The sequence below is a fragment of the Triplophysa dalaica genome, chromosome 16 (assembly GCF_015846415.1).
Source record: "Triplophysa dalaica isolate WHDGS20190420 chromosome 16, ASM1584641v1, whole genome shotgun sequence".
Classification (NCBI taxonomy): domain Eukaryota; kingdom Metazoa; phylum Chordata; class Actinopteri; order Cypriniformes; family Nemacheilidae; genus Triplophysa; species Triplophysa dalaica.
In genome coordinates, this window is record NC_079557.1 from 20,836,730 (window position 1) to 20,850,827 (window position 14,098).

A 14,098-nucleotide genomic window follows, 5' to 3' on the forward strand; every position below is an offset into this window, starting at 1 on the left:
GCACCAACAGGAGGAATATTTCACAGCGCAAAACCTCCAATTTCCTTCAAAATGATATCATTGAGCTGGGTAACAAGAATGTAATAAAACCTCCGAAACATTGCACATTACCCTTTTTTACCCCGAGAGAAACTGAATGCTGTATAATGCATCTCAACATTACTGCAGAAATATTCTGATCTGAAAGCGAGTGGCTGGCCACAGCCTCATTCATTTGCATGTGCAGTAATAGCAGAAAGAGAACGCTCTCCACTGTCTGTGCTGTTAAAAAAGCCTGAAGGGTTTTGAGATGTTATTTGCATCTCATCAACATGTGTGAGAAGAGAGAATCACTGCTGTAAATACAGAAACTAATGGACGTGACTTCGCTCCAGTCATTTATTGAATCAGTTCTGTGTAACATTGCTTGTTTTATAGTTCTCTATTCAGTCAGCGTTTAAAGAATTAAAAGACGAGTTTAAGCAATTTCACACTGTGGATCTAAGAGAGCAAGACATTTTGATATTTAATAGATGGCTGCTTTATATGGATTACAGTATTAATCTGTCTGTTGTCAGTTCATAAACAGTTCGCCGTCACTTGAATGAAACACTTTACTACACCAAAGCCTTTGATGGATATTTTAGGACTGAGAGTGATGGATTAGCTGAAGGTCAAAATCTAACTTCAAATGTTTTCTATGCAAGAAATGAAGTATCACAGTAACGGCGACGAATAATGACTTGAAATTATTTTATATCCACATTTACACATGTGGTCTACACTTTAGATAAGATGCAATACATTGCATATGTTTGATTATTATGGGTGTTCCCTGGATTTTAAGCCATCGGTCAATTCAACTCGTCTATGAGGAAGGCGTACACTTCTCAGTTTATATTTTATATAATTTGTGGAATAAATACAGTATCTCACAGAAGTGAGCACACATTTTTGTACATATTTTATTATATATTATCATGTGTCAAAACTGAGGAAATGACACTTTGCTACAATGTAAAGTAGTGAGTGTACAGTTTGTATATTTGCTGTCCGCTCAAAATAACTGTGTCTAAACCGCTGGCACAAGTGAAAATGTCCAAATTGGGCCCAATTAGCCATTTTCCCTCCCAGGTGTCATGTGATTCTTTAGTGTTACAAGGTCTCAGGTATGAATGGGGAGCAGGTGTGTTAAATGTGGTGTCATCGCTCTCACTCTCTCATACTGGTCACTGGAAGTTCAACATGGCACCTGATGGCAAAGAACTCTCTGAGGAAATGTGTGCTGAATGTTAAACTGTGCAAATAATTCAGACACGCAGAACAGCCAGATGTTTATATAACAGGATTCTTAGACAATAGTATGATAGCACCTACTTGTCGGGTATATAGATAGTGTAAGGCCCCTTCTGATCCAATCTTACCTCCTGAAAGAGACTGGTTACTTTTTATGCGTACGTGTGCTTTCAACTGTTCCTATGTTTTCTCTTATATTTAGAATAAATTTTTGTACGAATGTTTTTGTGAATCATGATTTGTTTGTGTAAGCGTTCTTACGTAGGTTTCACACACGCATTTGTGCGTACGCATGCTTAGTGAATGAGACCCAATGTTTTAATGTATATTTAGCTCAAGTAAATGTTGAGCTTTTATCATTAATTACGATGTATTGGTATATTGCTGTAACGAGATTCAAAGTAGGGATGGAAGGAGACGGGAACCGGAAAACATTTAAACATTTAATATAAATAATAACAGCCGGCGGCCCCTCACGGCTGACCGCCGGGGAACAAAACATAAATACAAATACAAATGTAAAACATGTTCGGGCCCGGTCCTCTCTCCTCGACGGTCCGGTCGCTCATTCTCTTATATGCTCCCAATCTCATACATGATTCGAGCCCGGTGTGCTCATTCACAATTACTCACCGGTCTCGAACCACGGTCTCGCCGTAAACATATCTGAACAATTATTTTTCTAACTGTCACTGTCAGAAAATTCTAGAAATGTCTGTAGCACAGGGAAGGTGGGATGAAGTGATGATGGGTGACTACGCCTGGAACTTGGTTCCTGAGGACAGGATAAGTCATAATGGACAAAAAAGATCACATGTACACTCCTGAAGTTTTGGACGACTCATTTTTAGTAACTGTTCTGTGTAATCAGTAAACTGTGGGTTTGAGCTCAGTGTTATGTCCGTACCTTGTAAATTCTGCATACGAGCAATAAAACACAAATGTTTAAATGTGTGAAAATAATGTGAGTACAGTTGATGGTAAAAAAATTCAATGTGACTTTCGTGTTCAGCATGTTAAACTTTATAAAGAAACAGTAAAAATGAATGGAATGGAGGTAGAATTTTAGATTAAGCTCAGGCAGGGTCTGATCAAAGGAGCTCAGATCTCTACATCATTGACAAGAATTCATATCGAGGTAAGAGCAGACAGAAGTAATAAAAGCATTGAGCTATTCAATATAAAAACACTAATCACAAGAACAGAGAGTATTGACATTTGAAAGTCATTCAGTTGTTTAGGCTAATTCAAAAATCTGTATAGTTCACCTTGTGGGTTCTGCTGAGAATCACACATTTGAAAGATCAGATGTGAAAAAACATTGGTTTCATGAACTGTGATTTTCTAAACTTAGGTCCTCCACATCTCCTCCTATCTTTCTCTCATTCTTCATCCTTGTAGTTCTGTAATCCCCCCTTTGAAGTTTGACCATTATCAGTTAGACTGAAAGGGCAGGTGAAATTGTGAACTCTGGGGTGAAAAATTGATGTTGTTCTAATTACAATCTGTTCTTTGTGTTTGTTTTTTTCTCTTTACAGGTATGCGTCTGATCTTAGATTGTAAGGCGTTCTTCGGTTACAGCGGAGATTCTCGGCCCATCATCTACTGGATGAAAGGAGATAAGTTTGTCGAGGAGCTGGAAGGACACATAAGAGAAAGTGAAGTGAGGTACTGTCCCTTGCTTTGAAACTTTATACTATTAAAATCTCTAAAATCATCCAAATCATTTTAGACTGAATGTCAAACTTTTTAAAGGTCCAGTGTATGAAATTGAGCGGCATCAATAGCTTACTCCACACCTCCTTTTCAAGCACTGCGGTGGCTGACACAGAACTAAGATGTCATCACACTTTTTATTCTTTGCTGAAATAGATAACGTATTTATGAAATGCGTTCTGTAGAGCAGTTTGTCCGTTCAGGGCTACTGTAGAAACAACATGATGAATCCATGTGAGGAGGCCCGTGTGTGTAGATAGAAGTAACTCATTCTAAGGTAAGAAAAACATAACGCTTCAGGTCATACACCACTGAACACATAGTTGTGTATATTATATTGCATTTCTGTCAAAAGATCCTCCAAAATACTACACGCTGGTCCTTTAAATAATGCTAAATTCATATTTGATCAAAACCAAAAGAAAAACTAAGAAAATTAAATAAAAACATCGAATGAATGAACAAATCCACATGGAGCATGCTAGGTATAAACTACAGAACACATATGTAATCTTGATGTACAAATATTAATGATAGAAGAATATAATTTGACATTACAAGTTCTCAGTGTTAAATCTGAACAGGATTATGTAAAACACTTGTGATCCACAAGTAAACCGTCATGATGGAAGATGAATATTACTGAGGCTACAGAGACCTCTAGTGACAAAAGTCAGAAAAATCTTAACTGCGTTTGACAGATGATTTCAGAGAGAAATTATAAACAAAATCACAACTCATGAAAAGCTAGGAAACACTTCATTCAGTCAGTGAACTCAGTCATGTTTTTTTTTTTTCATTTTTAAAATATTTCATCAGCTCAACGTAACTTTTTGTGAGAGAGAATAAAATGTTTATCCAGTCAGTGTGGTCCAGTTGTTGTTTTTCACAGAAGAACAGAGATAAATTAGCATGAAAGTACACGTGGATGTGTGTCAGTAACCTGAAGCATGTCTTCATCTTAACGTATTTCAGCTGATTTGAAGATTTTCTTTGAACCAGCGTCGTTCTTTGATGATGTCTTTTTCATCTCTCTCAATGACTCCTTCTGTTCAGATGAATAATGCATAACCATTAGTGTGCTTAAAAGGATTTCAAGATGTGTCTGTTTACTTTATAAAAGTATGGAAATGTGTATGAGTATATAATTGAATTGGTAAGTGCATGAGCGTGTCAGTGATGTACAGTATATTAATAAGTATGTAAATTACTGACCGTTCTATATTATTATATATTCTAATAACCAGCTGGGTTTTTCCTGCATATAGCATTAGGCCTGTGTGTCGTGTGTTATTCTGTTCATAATGAGTCGTGTGTGTTACGTGTTCAGGCTGGTCCGGGAGTTTCTGGGGGAGAAGGAGGTGGAGTTATCTCTGATCTTTGATGCTGTGGAGGAGACAGACATGGGAAACTACACCTGTAATGTGGAGAATCACATCGGCCGCAGCAGTGCAAGTGCTATTCTGCAGAAGAAGGGTAAACCTTTACAACATCATCCGATTCACAGATAGATAATATATTCCGTAATTGTCTGGTGATGGTCATGTGACCAGTGATTAGTGGGATATTACCATTTGAAATGGATTTAAACACAAAGCATTTACATTTCACTTGTATAATATAACAGCATACTGTATATTACAGTATCGATTGAATTTCTTCTGCCCACTCTCTTGACATCACATGACATTGATGGACGTCTTCACAGGTGTGTTATGTTTTTGTGTAGATGCGTATAGGTTGGAGCTGGTTGGTGGTCTGGGTGCCATTATGTTGTTATTAGGAATCTTCACAGCCATCTATAAATGCTACAATGTGGAGATCATGCTGTGTTACAGACGACACTTTGGGAGTGATGAAACAGATGACGGTAAATCGACATTTTTAAAAGGTCAACCAAACTATAACTTCTGTTATTGTTTACTCTCAAAGCCCGTTCAAAGCCGTTTGACTTTCATACTGGTACTCTTGATGACAATGGGTATTTGAGAATGTTCTGGTTTAATGATGACTATGTGTAAACACTGGTACATTCAAAGCAAAGCAGGATAAACTTATCATCCAATAGCACATTCTGAGATGTTTGACCCGTTGTCAATGATGGAGTCAATCTGCCATAAAGCAATACAATTAAAGAAGCATGGTGGAAAATAGTACTTACCTTAAAGGGACAGTTCACCCAAAAATGAAAATTCTGTCATCATTTGCTCAACCTTTTCTCATTTCAAACCTGTATGACTTTCTTTCATCTGCGGAACACAAAAGAAGATATTTTGAAGAAAGTTGGTAATCGAACAGCACTGTTCCCCTATTGACTTCTATTGTATGGACACAAAACCAATGCAAGTGAATGGGGGCCAGTTAGCAACGTTCTTCAAAATATCTTCTGTTCTGTTTTGCGGTCATACAGGGTTAAAATGACAAGAGGGACAAGAATTTGACAGAGTTTTCATTTTATGCTGAACTGTCACTTTAAGTGGACTCCATTCACTTGCGTTGGTTTTGTGCCATACAACAGAAGTGAATGGGTGCCAATGGAGTTCTGTTACCAGCTGTCTTAAAAATATCTTCTTTTGTGTTGTCTATTTGTCCTTTTGTTGGGGCACAGATGATACAAGTCAAAAATACATGAGTTTATTTGGGCTAAGCTGAATTGCCCCCAAATAAACAACGCCACCCATGACTAATAGGTCTAAATGAAATGATTGTAGTTGATCATTGGTAGTTGACATGTACAAAAAACAATGATCCTACACTATCTTTCACAATATTTTAATGGTGAATTGATTCCCATCCTATTGTTTACCTTATATTTATAAAACGTGTATATATGTTTACTTTGGTGTATTTTCAACAATCCAAAAGATGACAACAAATGTTCCTCACACAATGTAATCCATAAAAGCTTTTTTCCTGTCACTTACTGTATGTAAAGCTTCAGATATTTGTTCTGTATCTCTCATCTCTGTATTAAGAGATGTGATATAACTCATCTGTTCCTTCAGACAACAAGGAATATGATGCCTACCTCTCTTACACCAAAGTGGATTTGGACTCAGTGGAGTGTGAGGTGAGCGAGGACGAGCTGTTTGCTCTGGAGATCTTACCTGACGTTCTGGAGAAACACTATGGATATAAACTCTTCATCCCACACCGGGACCTCATACCCAGCAGCAGTAAGAACCAAACCCATATTATCTCTTTCTATTACTCAGCAAAAGACCAACTAGAGACCATTTCAAATGTTCATTTAATCTGCCTGTATCTGATTAATCTGATGTATTGTGGTCATTCCAGTCCGGTGACTGTCAAATTACAACAAACCAAACCTCAGGGGCGACATAAAGTCCTCCAAGAGCATCTTTTCTGTTATTTTGAGCTGTTTCTCCAGTCCAATTAGTTACAATGCTACGTAACAGTCATAACGGGAAGGTTTCCCAGAATATCTTAAATTTTAGAGGTGTCTTAATCGAAAACAACTTGCACTGACTTACCTTAAAATATATTAGTGTGATTGTTTTGTCTCAAGATGCCAACCAGTAATGTTTTTTGTAAAGAATGTTTTTCTAAACAATTTAGACGTCCTAATTTTACCAAGGCCTAGTCCTGTCTTAAATTCCCCTGTCCGGGAAACCGCCCCAAAGTGTTTGCTTCTTCATTTGAAGTCATGGTATAAACTCAATTTCTTGCATCCCTTAAAAGTTACAACTGCGTCGCAGTGTTTTCCTGCGTTCAGCAGTATTTGAAAGCATATTAAATATGCAAGACTTTGACAGCTTTATACATATGCAAAAAGATCAAGAAATTGACCATGAAATGTTCAATGTTATCAATCATCAGCGTTTCATCGGCCTCAGCATATTATTAGACTTTGAGGGTCATAAAACAATAATTATATTTCATAATTTCAGGGATTACTATAGCAATAAGCCCCAACAAGCCTTGTTAGGCATGACACGAAGCCGAGAGCAAAATAATGATTTGGATTACTGGTTGTTGGCAATACCTTTCTTTCAAATAAGCGACATTTTGTTGAGTACACAAGCGTGTATTTTGAGTTAAGCACATTCAGTAATATTATTTGAATAGTGCAGACATGAACACTACAGAGACTCAGAGCCGAGTGTAATGTGACGGCTGATGTGACAGATGGAGCACTCGCTCAGAGAATCAGGACACATTGAAGAAAGAAACATCCATGACAAATGCATCACACCGAGTTCATGTGTCCAGTGTACTTGTGTTTGCTCATCATCTGGAGGAGTCATTGCCACAGGCTTTGTGTCTCTGCACTAATGCACTGCTGTATTTATACCGGTCACATTTCTTAAGGAAAATAAATTTCACTTAGGGCAGAAGTAGAATATATATTTTTTAAGTATGAAGTACCTCCTCTGTTTGTGAATGGATGCTTAGGCGATGTTATATGGTCACTATGGTGTTTTGATTTACTTGCTAGGGTACAGCTATGCTTTTACTAACATGCATTAAGATTTTTGGAGGGATTGTGGCACATTGTTGTGTGTTTTGGCCCCCTTGTTGCTATGCACTTATCTTTCACCACTGCGTTACGAATGACCTGTCTCGCTCTGTCTCTAGCGTACATCGAGGACCTGAGCCGGAGCGTGGAGCAAAGCAGACGTCTCATCATCGTGCTGACTCCCGAGTTTGTTGCCCGCCGCGGCTGGAGCATCTTCCAGTTCGAGCCGCGGCTGCAGAGCATGCTGGCGACGGGCGAAATCAAGGTGATCATGATTGAATGCTCCGACCTCCGCAACGTTATCAACTACCAGGAGGTAGAAGATCTGAAGCACACCATCAGAGTGTTGACCGTCATTAAATGGAGGGGGCCCAAAAGCAACCAGCTCAAATCCAGGTTTTGGAAGCGGGTCGTGTACGAGATGCCAGCTAAGAAAAAAGAGACCGTGTCGCGGCGGCAGGTGTTGGACTCGGGCGAGCAAGGGCTCTTCGGCGACCTGCAGGCCGTATCCACCGTCGCCATGACGGCGACCTCAGCATCGCTGATGCCGGCTCACGTTGAAATTCCAGACTATAACGAACACGGCCACCTGCAAATGCGCCATTTCTGCCGCAGCTACGAATACGAGCTGCCCACTTCTGCGATAGCCACGCTCAGCGGCCGTCACGTGTACTGCAATCTGCCAATGACGCTGCTGAATGGACGTGTGACGCAAAATAACATTGGGAAAGCCAAGAAGGACATTCACTTGAACAGCACGTTCGTGCCGCTGTCTGGTCAAGAACTCTCCAGTGATATCTGGTAGAACATCGCACAGCAATCGCCCGCTGGGCCGGAAACATAGCTTTGCTGTTTTTACTTTTCTCTTCTTTTTTCATCCGCATGACATCATCTTACGATTTGAAAAATTGAATAAAAAACATAATGGTTTCTCTTTTTACTTTTCTTTAACTAGCTGTGAAGTGTTTTGATACTTTGTTCAGAAAGATGAAGAGCTATTGATATTGATTTCGTACTTGAATTTCTTCTTTTCGAAGACCAATAATGAGTCATGTTCAAGGTGTTCATACTATGTACAGTGTCATATCTAGTCTCTTGAAACACCACTACTTATTTGGTTTGGTTTCCGAAGAACAGATTATGACTTTGGTTGTCGCAGCACAATAATGTAAAGACACAAATACTCTGAGCTTTAAAGAATATTACGTTCTATTTATGCAAATAAATACTATTCCAATGAAATAAGCACATTGATGTTGTTTGTAGCCAGTTAGAAGGATGTATTTACATATTTTATACAGTCGACCATATACCGTCACAGAATTATGTTTGTTTGTTGGATTGTTTATTTATTTATTTATTTTCTCAGAGCGTCATTGGATGTTTATATGATGTATCTGGTATTAGATTAAAACATTCAGTGCTGCTAATGATTAATATTTCAGTCAGCTTGATCATTTGCATACATTATTCATATTTCACTTCACATAATTTAGATGTGTAGCCTGTGCCATGTTGCTCTCTCTCTCTCCTTCTTAAATCTTCATTTCGGTTACCATCATTATACTTTTCAGATCTGATGTATGACACTTCAATAAAAACACAGAAGAGAGATGTCCTTTATCTATTCTAGTCTGATTTAAAGGTTTGATTTTGAAAGAGCAAATACAGTATTTGTAATACACATTAATAAAATGATCCTGAGTATCGGACAGTAAATAAATGAATATATGAACATCTCAGTCAGAGAGATGACTCTTTAATTTGGCCGAAAAACCAAACTGGTAGCCGTTCTGCTAACGTGAACCATAGGGAATGTTGTGTTTATTTAGCATTTAGTGTCTTGTTTGCTTTTCAGTAAAGGAAGGGTCATTTTTTCACTTTCTGCTCGTGCTCCGGGTTTCCTGTGTTTGTCCTGGAAGATCACAAACGCTGAAGGTTTAGCTCATGAATATTAAGTCTTTAAAGCGACACTGCCCGGAGAACTTCCGGGAGCTTCTGCGTACGTCAGCTCATACATATTTAAAAGACGACCGTTAACTAGAGCGGGATTGGTTATTTCGCCTGATGACGAACGCCTACTTACCTATTTCACCCAATCAGGTAATGGTACAGAGAGAGCGTCCCGTTATGTGATTCATATTCATGAGGTGGCGCCTTCGCTTTAGTAGGATTGGTAACTCCGCCGAGGAAGAGCTGGAGATGGGCAGACATACTGTTCCTCAAACCATGATCAGTTAGTAAACTATGCGACTTTAGTAGACGAGCTCTTAAAGATGGCGAGAGACTTTACAACAACAAGTTTAAGCAATATCGACCTCGCTTCCTTACGGGTAAGTGTTGTGCTTGTATTCTCTGTCATTTATTACTTTTGTGTGTTAACATGTTTTTCCAGCCGCGATTGTTCGAAGACCGACAAAAAGTGTTTTCCAAGAAATGTTTCTTCAGCGGCGACTGAACCTACTTAAACTTTACGTTTCGTGTCATTTCTTGACGAGATCATTCTTCAAACACAACTGTCAAGAATTATTTACTTATTTGAAAACGTGTTTAATTTTTTCCCAAAACTTTTCCCTTTGCTTTTGTGTTGTTTTTCGTAATTTTTAATGCATTTCGCTTTGTGCTGATTACACTGCGATACATTATTTTAATGTTTTACTTAAAAAAAATGCGGGCGGTGTCTCAAAACATACTGTGCTGCCTAACTAGACAGCATCTTTTACTCTCAGTTCCTGCAGCTGCAAACGTTATTTTGGCCATCACAGTCTCAAAAAGTGCTGTGATGCTCTGTTTACTTAGACAGCATGTTTTGAGCATCATAAAACATCATGAGCAGTGTTGTTGGACCTCATACAGTAGGTCGATGGTCCAAAACTGCTGTCTACTGTCACAGTCAGCTTTCTTAATACTGTAGAATTGTGTTTGTACATCATTCGTGACGAACAGAAAACACTCAATATGGAAATCTTCCAGTGTTTTAAATGTGTCTTCATGTTGTTGTGTTTTAGGATCCTGCAGGGATATTTGAGCTCATTGAGGTGGTTGGCAATGGGACTTACGGGCAAGTCTACAAGGTTTGTGTCGGTGTCTCTTTTTATTTCTTAGATTAGTGGCCGTTCTTTATTTCCGATCATAAATATGCAAACTGTTGTAAGCGTAACCATGTGTCCGTGACCAGCGGCTTGTGACATGACCATTGTTTGTCGTTCATCTTCCCCGTTTCAAATCTGTTGGTATGCCAGTCTTGCTCATATGACCTACATGTGTGGTTTCGGTCTTTGACACCCTTTGGGTGGAGCTCACTTCCTCATGAACGTCAGGATATGTTTCAGATGAAATCGAGTGTCTTCAAAGATGTGTGATGATGATATAGGGTACGCTGAAACATCCCGTGCTGTGGGATATGTTGTTGACACATTCTCAGAGAATTTCAGACATGTGTGTTTGATTCAGATCAGGGTGGACCTTGCAGTTAGTTTAACAGAAGTCGATCTGCTATCCAAAACAATATTCCCATTGTGGCTCATCTTGTGCAATAAAGATCACTGTGACCCACTGTTTTATTTTTTTGTTGCCCTGTACAGCATTCTTCTGAAACCCTGCTGTAATAGCGTGATGGGACATTTTGAGCAGACTTAATAGTAATCCAATATTTCTAGTTGTAGTCCAATTCAATTCAGATTGCATTGTAGCAGAGCAACTTTACAGCAGCTTTCTTTGTCTTTGTAGAGATCTCAAAATTGAGATGTAGAAAAAGTCATCATGTAACAGGAAAATTATCAAATGTTTTGTGGTGTTCGCATTAATAACCGTGAAAATGGTCATTAAATGTCTTTAAGATGTGAGACATGTTAAAGTATCACAAATATAAATAATTGACAAAATATAATAATAGCGTGAAATGTTTTTGTATGAAAATATGTGTTAGTACAGACAGAAAGCCCACGAAGATGTCAGCGTTCTTTATAATCTTTATAAAGATAATCGTGTTTGCATTAGGCATGGGCCGAATAACGGTTCCAAGGTATACTGAGGTGTAAAAGAGTCTTTAAACTTGCACACTGCAGTTTTTCTTCACTTTTTAAATTGAAGAGAATATTGATTTTCCACTGTAGGACTGAAGCCTTCTATGGACGAATACAGATATATTTTCACTTGAGTTTGGTTCAAACTGGGACGATATATATCGATATAAATCATACTCACCACGTGTAGTGACGTCACCCCTCAGGATGGGTCACTTGTCTGGATACAAGTTTCTCTGGTATTTTAATAAAAAATAAGCCCATATCTGGTATAAAATGAGCACAAAAAGTAGTATTATCTTATCTACCTCCATAACACCATTGCCATTCACATCTCATTCTGGCAACAACTCATGCATTTGTATTATACTCCACAAAGCCACAAAGCTTAGTTATTAGCACGACAGTTTTAAGTGAAATTATACTGTACTGGCTTGGCCGGATATGCATGGAATGGAGCGGTCAAGCAACAAGACGGTTCTGACCACCTGCGGTAAAGGACGAAATGTTTATTATTGATCAGCTGATCTGAAAGTTTCAACGCTTGCAAGATGCTCCGAACAAATGTAGCGTAGGCGGGCATTACATGGAGTGACACAAATCCGACCAGGAACTGAAATTAGATCGACAGATGACTCGTTCACGTGAATCAGAGTTATTTGTTCACTTTTGGCTTTTCAACTCCGCAGACTGCTTACATTCACACACAGCAACATTACACAGTGCATGAAATGACATTTTAAGGACTTTGTAATAGTTACTCTTTAAAGCAGAAGGGTGCACTGCTTTGGCTCTTTCAAGCACCTTGAAGATTTTGCCACTTTCTTTTTTCTAGACTCTTTCAGTTTGTAATCTCAGATCAGATGGCATCAATTGTAGTGGCAGATCAGAGCATCTGTGATAAGACTCATTTATACAGAAATCTCTCTTGAATATAGCCGTCAACAGCAAGACATATTTGAAAACTGACACACTGAAGCAGAAGACCTATGCCTTGTGCAGACTATTATTGTGAGAGATTATTCAATATTACACCTTGATATCGAACTCTAATAATTAGTAGGCCTGCTACCCGTGATAATGTGATGGAGTATGACAAACTGAAGATAGCGAGCTAAATGCTGGTCATCAAATTACTCCGTAACATTTCCCAAATTACTGCTGGAAAGATAAATGATCATTATTGCAGCTCACTGGGGTCTGAGGGGTTTTGGGACACATTTGGCCCAGGTAGAAGTTTTAAAAGCATATGCAAACTCACTAAAAGCTTCCAGGACTGCATAAGCAAGTCATATGTGCTGAACCATTTAACCAGACTTTAGAAACAGGTGATTTGCCTTGTGTTGTCTTTAAAGAAAAATAACTTCCTCTTTTCTGACTTCCTCATTTTAAATTTACCTCACTGAGATCAAATGGTTATTCATGTACAGGTTCATGTATCTGAACAAAACTTTGTGAAACCAAAAGAAACTTCTAATCCTAATCCAGCTGTCGTCTTTGTGCACTTTTCTTTCTTTCACTTTTTTCGATAGCACTTCCTGTTTATGGCCCAGACATTTAATACAATGTGACGCTTCTCAGGCATCCTGGAGAAACATGAGGAAATCCCCTCAGACAGAAATATCATCTGAACCACGTGTGTGCTTACATCTTCAGCTCAGTTGAATCACTTGCTCTTTTCCTCTATACAGAGTGCACCGAATGTGTATGTTACATTTTAAATATGAGAATTCAGTGTCTCTTGCAACAAGCTGATTCTACAGAACACACCGCCCCAAAGTCACGCCATTGGCTGAGCCAGTCATGCTGTATCGGGTCAGTCAAGCAAACAGAGCCACACTGTTTACACTTCAGGGAATTCAGCCTGCGAATAGCACACTTGACAATGACAGAGTAGAAAACATACATCTTTAGTTTTGCATTCTTTTACAGTTTAACGAATGCACAACAACGTCGTCAAAATGATCCGCGTTAACGCTGATTCGCAAAAACTTAATTAAAGGTGCAGTTCATTTTCAATATAAATTTATAAAAACTATTTATAATTTTACTCACCCCCATCTCATCCAAGATCATAATGTTTTTGTTTCTATAGTCGTAAAGAAATTGAATGAAAATTTGATGAAAACATAGCAGGAGTTTTCTCCATGTAGTGGACTTCAATGGACTCCAAACGGTTAAAGGTCAAAATAACAGTTTTAGTGCAGTCGATGACTCGACATCAAGCATGACCTTTTCAACGTAATTAATTATTACGTGAAGTCATGAACGCGCATCAAAAACCCTTATAGTTTGTTGAATAGTGGTTTGTCCATGCAAAACTATATTGTCTTGTTATGAAAGAGTACATAACTAGGGATTTTTAAGGTCCTACTTTGGTTTATGGAGTGTCCAACAAGAAGTTTATGTACATAACATCTGCGGTGGTTCTAGGGATGAATCGTTTGCGTGATTCAGAGTCGACTCCCTTTTTCCAAGCCAATAACTTTGTTATTCATTCACCTTCAGATTTACAACTTGGCACACTGCTTACTTTCACACACGGCAACAAAAATTCTGTCAATATTTACTCAACAAACCTACATGACTTCCTTTTTTCAGA

At 38.5% G+C, this 14,098-nt stretch overlaps 2 protein-coding genes across 3 annotated transcripts in view; both read left to right on the forward strand.

The window, feature by feature from the left end:
- il1rapl2 (interleukin 1 receptor accessory protein-like 2) overlaps positions 1-8,973 on the forward strand; it is a 155,056-nt gene extending 146,083 nt beyond the window's left edge. The window contains 5 exon segments of the mRNA XM_056769842.1: positions 2,814-2,943; positions 4,322-4,467; positions 4,721-4,861; positions 5,997-6,167; positions 7,591-8,973. Coding sequence (XP_056625820.1) covers positions 2,814-2,943; positions 4,322-4,467; positions 4,721-4,861; positions 5,997-6,167; positions 7,591-8,276 — 1,274 coding nt within the window. The 3' untranslated portion in view covers positions 8,277-8,973.
- Positions 8,974-9,662: 689 nt separating this feature from the next.
- si:zfos-2326c3.2 (misshapen-like kinase 1) overlaps positions 9,663-14,098 on the forward strand; it is a 32,948-nt gene continuing 28,512 nt past the window's right edge. For both annotated transcript variants that reach the window (XM_056769016.1, XM_056769017.1), the window contains exons 1-2: positions 9,663-9,804; positions 10,480-10,545. In XM_056769016.1, the coding sequence (XP_056624994.1) occupies positions 9,748-9,804; positions 10,480-10,545 (123 nt within the window). In that variant the 5' untranslated portion in view covers positions 9,663-9,747. The remainder of the gene's footprint in view (positions 9,805-10,479; positions 10,546-14,098) is intronic.